This window comes from Lagopus leucura, unplaced genomic scaffold, assembly GCF_019238085.1.
Source record: "Lagopus leucura isolate 7727_CA_CO unplaced genomic scaffold, USGS_WTPT01 36581-0_obj-0_obj, whole genome shotgun sequence".
Lineage (NCBI taxonomy): Eukaryota > Metazoa > Chordata > Aves > Galliformes > Phasianidae > Lagopus > Lagopus leucura.
The window spans coordinates 1-8,154 of record NW_024968630.1 but is presented as its reverse complement, the minus strand read 5'-3'; the positions used below and the strand labels follow the sequence as shown (position 1 = coordinate 8,154).

At 40.5% G+C, this 8,154-nt stretch overlaps 1 protein-coding gene across 1 annotated transcript; it reads right to left on the bottom strand.

The window, feature by feature from the left end:
* Positions 1-534: 534 nt before the first annotated feature.
* Positions 535-5,883, bottom strand: LOC122193753 (selenocysteine insertion sequence-binding protein 2-like). The gene is made up of 3 exons (XM_042894624.1): positions 5,799-5,883; positions 3,508-3,640; positions 535-967 (listed from the first exon to the last, which is right to left on the bottom strand). The coding sequence occupies exons 1-3, from the start codon at positions 5,811-5,813 to the stop codon at positions 777-779; spliced, it is 339 nt and encodes a 112-aa protein (XP_042750558.1). The 5' UTR covers positions 5,814-5,883; the 3' UTR covers positions 535-776.
* Positions 5,884-8,154: the final 2,271 nt, after the last annotated feature.

Sequence of the window (8,154 nt, the reverse complement as noted above, 5' to 3'; positions counted from 1 at the left end):
TCTCTGGAGGTCCCTTCCAACCCCTACAATTCTGTGATTCTGTGATTCTGTGAAGAATAAAAATAAGTTTCCTACCATACTCAAAACACAAACATTACAGAGACACAGTAGATCTCTGTCTTCTCGGACCTAGTTTGGAAATTAAATGAAGACAGAGCAGCCAAAGACATAAAGTAATTACTGTCATCCCCCAAGAGTTTGTTATCATTTTATACAGTATCAAACTCAACTAAGCAGAACAGAATAACTACTGATCAAAGCAAAAACTAGTGATGGAGTGCTACATGAGGAAAGGAAAATGCTAGATATGAAATCAGTAGTATCAAAATACTTAGTATAGAAGGTGTGACAATGAAAAATATGAATGGGCAAAGAGAAAAAGAAAACCCCCCTGGCTGATCTAACGCAAGCTTTTGGAATCAGCAGAAGTTCCAGCTTGGAAGAGTACAGACACATTAATTAATAACTGCTTGTTCCATTCTCCTCAGTCCTGCAAATAAGCATATCCTGTCCACACCAAACAAAGTTTATTTGGATATCCTTCTGCAACAATCATTTGCACGCACTTTTGTACAGGCAGTTCTTCAGCTATTGAGTCATTTTGATGTGAATTTGTATACATCATTTGGCAAGACTTCTCCTTCCCTTTTTCTTCTTAAACCAAGGAAAGCTAGAACTGAATTTAGGCAAGTGGAAGCTGAGATGTAGATCTCTGTACTACAAGATTTAACTAACTCTGAGTAATACTAAATTTACATTAGCCTGTAACATACTATTTAATGTAAAAATATCAGCACCTTTTTAAGAGGCGTTGGTCTCTTTGCTTTAGGGACTTCTCTCTGCTTTCCTTTCTTCACCAAAGGAGCGCTGGAATCCAAGGGGTTATGAGGCATCTTTTCTTGGTTTAACCGATGATTTTTTGTGGCTGTAGCAGATTCTTTAGAAAGCAATGGTATGGCACCAGCAACTGAGATAAAAAAGAAGTCTGTGTCAGACACCTGTAACAAAATAGCTAAGCCAAAATCCAATGCAAGAATATACTAGCCCGGTTGCAGTCATTGTACATACTACATTTGTGTTGTGTTGCTATTAAAAATGCGTACAGGCAACCCTGTGTCATGAAACAGTACTCTTCAATAAAGATTCTTCTTTACTTCCAGAAAGTTAATGACATTTCCTCTACTACCATTATGCTATTGGAATCACAAACTGTATCTCAAAAGCAGAATTTGGCAAATCACTGCACTCCATGCTACCTTCAGTACTAAACCATTCGAAATCAATAAACCTTCAGGAATCTCCAGGTTTAACTGTAATGGCATTTCTTTCTCCATGCTCGCATTTTGTATTGTGTTAATATGAATACTGAGTTCTAGGATTAAAGTTTTTAGATTTAATTGCTGTAAGTAATCTGGAGCAGTCACTCCAACCATTCAACCATTCCTAATCAATGTTGGTTGAAGTTCATTTGCAAGTAAGTAATAAGCAAAGTCTTACTGCTAAGTCTCTTTTGCTCATCAAGAATGGCCTTGGATGCCTACTATACCTGCATTATTCTGAGGGCTCAGGGCAGAGGAGCTTTAAATGACTGATTAAGTGACTGAACCTGAACCTGTCAAAACGCAACCTAACAAGACTCCACTTGCAGCTTAGATCACTAAAAACTGCTGTATGATGGTGACAGCACTCTGTCAAACTTCCAGGATCTGTAATATAAACTAGGTTACATTACCAAGTAAACGAACAGAATGACATAAATAACAGTGGAATCTGTTTGACATCTCTGCACCTGAGAAAACGTCATTCCACTAAAAACTACACAAAGTTTCTGGCAATTTGCCTTAAGCCATCCAAAGTACTTACACACTAAACCTCCAATGTCACATATACTATAACTAACATAAGCAGCTTACTTCATAAAACTGTACATTGCAAGTTGTCTTTTTGGGGTCCCGTGTAACAAAGGCAAATTGAGAACACTGCCAAGAATGCAGTGCTGTGTGCTAGCACAGGCAAAGACAAGAATTAAAGCTGGATTTGTAGCACTATATAAGTATAAATCCTGCAGGCACCAAATACTTCATTCACTGTGTACTTCATTTCTTCATTTATTATCACTGAACATGATGGCTTCAACAGTTTGTCATTTTGAATAACAGGTGCATTTCCAAAATTGAACTTTTAAATTCAAATGGTTACTACTTTCCCATGTTTTTCCATCTATATACTACTCTCTAAATGAAGTAGCAAGCAGAATGAAATACTAAACTTCCTCCACAGCTGTATTCCTTGCCTTTCTTGCTCTCTGTGCTTCTTCTCTGGCTACAGAGCTCAGCACAATATCATATTACAAAATAAAGTTCCATTCTGGTGTATGCTGATTTAACAGCACTGAGTAATAATAAAACAAAATACAAAGGTGAGGTAACATCTGCCTTATACTTCCAAAATATCAGCATGACACATTAATTTATCTTGTGCAGCAGATTCAGACATTTGGAACATTAGAAAGTAAGTCTTGTGATCCATAAACTTATGCCTTATTTCCTACTTTACAGTCCCTACATTATATAAATATATACAATCAAAACCGGTTGCTAGCATCTCTGCAGCATTGGCTGGCTCAAATGATAGGAAAAAAATCAAGAGCAGAATAAAAAAACTCTTACAAATCTTTCAGTGAAGTCTCAATGAGGCTTGGTACTTTTAGCTTTTTTAAAAAACTCACAGAAATCATATTAAACATTATGAGATTAATGCTCCTCTGATTAGCTCTTTTTCCATAGTACCAAAATAAGGTGAGAAATTTTATCATCATTAACTCTAGCAAACATCATATTTCTTTTTGAAAAACATGAGGCACTAACACAATCAAGACCAAATTTACACCTTCAACAGAAAATACACAGAACTATTTGTTTCCTGTATACACATCAACAAAGGTTGGTGAATTCTATTACCAAATGTAGCATTTTTTAAATGGCAATTACTTCACAATTATCAGGAACAACAGAACTCATCCCTTGACTTGGGCTGACTGATTCCCATATAACCCCTGTATTTGCAAAGGAGTATTTTTTTTTGCTTTTGTTACAGCTGAGACCTTCTAGCATCAATGGAATTTAAGATGGCATCTGTTATCACAAAGAACTTCCTTGTATCACAACAGCAACACACTTAGATTCTAAGAAAAAGCAAAAACCTTTAAAAACATCACTATTTTCCTCAAAACTCAGTTTTTAAAACCTCTAATGGTTACACCAGGTATTCTTTCACAACTCATTGCTCTAAAGATTTTTCTTTCCCCAAGTCTTCCTCCAAACAATTCAGATTTTATTTTATTTTTAAAACAAAGATCTGCAGAAAGCATAATGTGACTCTGGCATGTTTGAACTGTGCTCCTGCTTCACAAATCACTGCATATCAGAATCAGGAGGCATTTAGAAGTTTGAATACTTGTAACTGAAGATGAAAGACAAAGAAAGTAAATTTAATTATAACCAATACCTGAAAACACCACAGGTTTAGAATATTGTTTGGACTTCTCTGTTTGCTGTTTCTGCTCCAAGACTGCCAACATGCCACCTAAATCCAACTGCACAGGAATTTGACTCTTCTTACCACTGCTCTTGGATGTTTCCTGAGCAAATACAATACAGATTAGGAATGCTTTTCATTTCAGAATGCAGAAATATATTCTTAGCTCCTTCACTCACAATTCTTCTCATTTTTACCTTGAATTTACTGAATTATTTTGATCTTCAGACACACATTACCTTTAATGTGAATGAGAAAAAGTCAAAAACAGTTCAAATAATATATTTTTGCTTTTCAATAGCTACTAGAATAAAGCATATAAAATTGAGTATTTATTAAAGCGGGTGCCTTGTGTCAGTATGCCACTTTGGCCAAACTACCACCTATCTTTGAAAAAGAAAAAAGGTTAGTCAGAATTTAAAGTTTTTATGAAAGTACTGTGAAAAAAGTGTGATTCCTATAGAGCATGTGATTGCAATATACATACATCATTATCTTCAACGTCTTTTGGTTGATAAAGGAAAAGTCACCAACTTTTCCCCTAAGTAGTATTTCCTCATAAGCAGTTGTCTCTCTGTCTGCTTTGAAGAAAAGCTTAAAGTGGTGTCCCATATCTGCACTACATGTAATGATTCAAAATGCAAAAAGATTACAAATATGTAGTTCAGTAAAGACTAGGAAAGAATAAATTGTAACTCCAGAACATGTTAAGGAAATAACTCACTGACACTGTACATATTCTGGAAGTTTAATCATATCCTCTGTTATAATACAACTAAAATACTACAATCTCCTCTTTCTGAGACCACAACTTTACCTGCATCAGAGCTACGTCACAACCCACTGACTGACCTCACTTTTGTGTTTATCTCTTTGCTCCAGCTAAGCAGATCTCTATGTCTTAATCTGGCTGAACCACTTCTGCCAGAAGTTCTCAATGTAAGACAATCAGTGAGGATGAGATTTACGTCATGACCAAGTAAAATGGAAAAGAAAAGCTCCGGACAGCGAAGCTTACAAGCACTAGTGAAAAGCTAGCATTTCTCACTAAAAACTGCAACACAAATAGGGAGTTAGCAATAATTACTATTGAATGTTTTGAAACAAGAGGATGCTGTCATTTACCTCATTATCTGCTGCCACACTATTACAACAGACTCGTTATTTCCTCATTTTCTGATTTGGAATTATAAAAAGAAAGGCATTTTTCTTTTCAAATATTTGTTACAGAGGAATATAAGCGACTTCATGGTAATATCTCTACAGTCTGTGTATGCTTTGAGAGGCGATATCCCACTGAAGCTTACAAAACCTTGAAGGTTTCTTTCATGTAAGCCACAAGTCTGCAAAGCATTTCCTTCACAGCAAATGTGGTTTCAGCAATCATACTGTGTTTTGCTTTGACCCTCAGTGAAATTTACTGCCTCCAAGAAACCAAACAACTGTGTTCTGTTTTTTTTTTTTTATTAAATACTGTTAGTACACACAGTGAAATAAAACTAAGGACAAAAATTTCCAGCAGCAAAACTAGTCTCAAAGAAACAGAAACCTGACATTTCCCTTCATTATTTATTACGAGCATCCCTGTAATTTATGTTTGAGATTCATTCTCAAATGCAATGAATTTTAAAATGAATCCTTAATTCATTTCATTAATGAAAAAAAAAAACCAGCCTGGACTTTAAATCAAAGCCAGACCCAGGTTCTTAACTTTTGTAGAGTTCGACAGCAAATATGCCCATGAAATTTAATTGTATGCACAAATGGAAAAGCTACAGAATAAGAGCCTTACTATAATTTCTCTGTCCTTTTATAAATGCAAAAATAAACTACAACATTACCTGTAGGACAATAACCTGTATTAACAGAATTTACCTCACCTCACTTTAACTTGTCTTACAATTACAGCATGAGCACCTATGTCCCAATTAAAAGTCAGGTAATCCCTGGAAATAACGTTAAGGCATAGGTGAGAAAAGGAGGTGTGTCATGTTTTATGATTTTTGTTATCGGTATTCCACATGATAACATCAGGTAGCGCACTGGGAGTTAAAGAGTTAATGCTCCAGTTCTGTGGATAGTCGGTATTTCTGGGAACCTGGTTCTCAGAAGAGAAGGACAACTACAACTCCCAGAAGACTTTCACTGTTCCATTTCCATTTTCCATTTAGAGGGAAAGATCAAACTGTTTGCAAGTCACAAGACTGCCCTTTTTCTTTTTACTGCTCATCTCTGCTGTGCGTGCTTCCTAGCTGTCTCACCTTCAGCATTAGCATTCAGATGCAGGTGGTTGAGGAATCGACGAGGAGAGGGGTACTGCTGGACCTTATTCTCACTAATAGAGAAGGGCTTGTCAGGGAAGTAAAGGTCGGGGGCAGCTTGGGTTGTAGTGACCACGAGATGGTGGAGTTCAAGATCCTGAGTGGAAGAAGTAAAGCAAAAAGTAGGATTGCTATCCTGGACTTTAGGAGAGCCAACTTCGATCTCTTTCGGGGCCTACTTGGAGCTGTCTCATGGGCTAGGGTGTTGGAAGGCAAGGGGGCCTGTGAGAGCTGGTCAGCATTTAAGCAGCTCTTCTTCCAAGCTCAGGATCGGTGCGTCCCTGTGAGGAAGAAATCGGGAAAGGGTGGCAGGAGACCTGTGTGGATGAGCAAGGAGCTCGTGCACAAACTCAAAGGAAAGAAGGCCCATGAAATGTGGAAAAAGGGTCTGACTACTTGGGAAGAATACAGGAATGTTGTCAGGGTCTGCAGGGATGCGACAAGGAAGGCTAAAGCCCGCCTGGAATTAAATCTGGCAAAGGGGATAAAGGATAATAAAAAAGGTTTTTTCAAGTACATTAACAGTAAAAGGAAGACTAGGGAGAATGTGGCTCCCCTGCTAAGTGACGGGGGTGTTCTGGTAACGGGGGATGCTGAGAAGGCGGAGATACTGAATGCCTTCTTTGCTTCTGTCTTCAGTGAAAAAGCTCCCCCTCGGGAATCTGAGACCCTGGAGGTTAGTGAGAGGATCTGGGGAATGGAAGACCTCCCTTCAGTTAGGGAAGAGGTGGTCCAGGAGCGCCTAGGCAACACCAATGTTCACAAATCCATGGGACCTGATGGGATTCATCCACAGGTGCTGAGGGAGCTGGCAGAGGTGATTGTTGAACCACCTTCTGTCATCTTTGAGAGGTCTTGGAGGACGGGGGAGGTGCCTGAAGACTGGAAGATAGCCAATGTCACTCCGGTCTTCAAAAAAGGCAAGAAGGAAGACCCAGGCAATTATAGGCCAGTCAGCCTCACCTCTGTCCCTGGAAAGGTGATGGAACAGCTTGTACTGGATGTCATCTCCAGACAACTGGAAGAAGAGGAGGTTATCAGGAGTAGTCAGCACGGGTTCACAAGGGGGAGGTCGTGCTTGACCAACCTGGTAGCCTTCTATGATGTTGTCTCTGGCTGGGTGGATAGGGGGAGAGCAGTGGATGTAGTCTACCTTGATTTCAGCAAGGCATTTGATACTGTCCCCCATGACGTCCTTATAACAAAGCTGAGGAAGTGTGGGATAGATGAGTGGACAGTGAGGTGGGTTGAGAACTGGCTGACTGGCAGAGCACAGAGGGTCGTTGTTGGTGGTGCAGAGTCCGGTTGGAGGCCTGTAACTAGCGGTGTTCCTCAGGGGTCTGTGCTGGGTCCGGTCTTGTTCAACATCTTCATCAATGACCTTGATGAGGGGATAATGGCCACCCTCAGCAAGTTTGCCGATGATACGAAGTTGGGAGGATTGGCTGACACGCCTGAAGGCTGTGTTGCCATTCAGCAAGACCTGGATAGGCTGGAGAGCTGGACAGAAAAAAACCGGATGAGGTTTAACAAAAGCAAGTGTAGAGTCTTGCATCTGGGGAGGAATAATTCCATGCACCAGTACAGGTTGGGGGATGACCTGCTGGAGGGGAGCTCTGCGGAAAGGGACCTGGGTGTCCTGGTGGACGACAGGTTGGCCATGAGCCAGCAGTGTGCCCTTGTGGCCAAAAAGGCCAATGGCATCCTGGGGTGCATTAAAAAGAGCGTGGCCAGCAGGTCAAGGGAGGTGATCCTCCCCCTCTACTCTGCCCTGGTAAGACCTCATCTGGAGTATTGCGTCCAGTTCTGGGCTCCCCAGTACAAAAAAGACAGGGATCTCTTGAGAGGTCCAGTGGAGGGCCACGAACATGGTGAAGGGCCTGGAGCATCTCCCCTATGAGGAAAGGCTGAGTGAACTGGGTCTGTTCAGCCTTGAGAAAAGAAGACTGAGAGGGGACCTGATCCAGGTCTATAAATATCTAAGGTGTGGGGGGCAGAATGGCGAGGCCGGACTCTTTTCAGTGGTGAGTGGAGACAGGACAAGGGGAAACGGCTGGAAACTGCAGCATAGGAAGTTCCGCACAAACATGCGCAAGAACTTCTTTACAGTGAGGGTGACGGAGCACTGGAACAGGCTGCCCAGGGAGGTTTGGAGTCTCCTTCTCTGGAGATGTTCAAGACCTGCCTGGATGCCTACCTGTGCGACCTGATGTAGGGAACCTGCTTTGGCAGGGGGTTGGACTCGATGATCTCTGGAGGTCCCTTCCAACCCCTACAATTCTGTGATTCTGTGATT

Coding starts and splice junctions, on each gene's coding strand:
- LOC122193753 (XM_042894624.1), bottom strand. Junction 968..3,507: donor TAAACCTGTGGTGTTTTCAG/GTATTGGTTATA, acceptor TTTTTATCTCAG/TTGCTGGTGCCATACCATTG.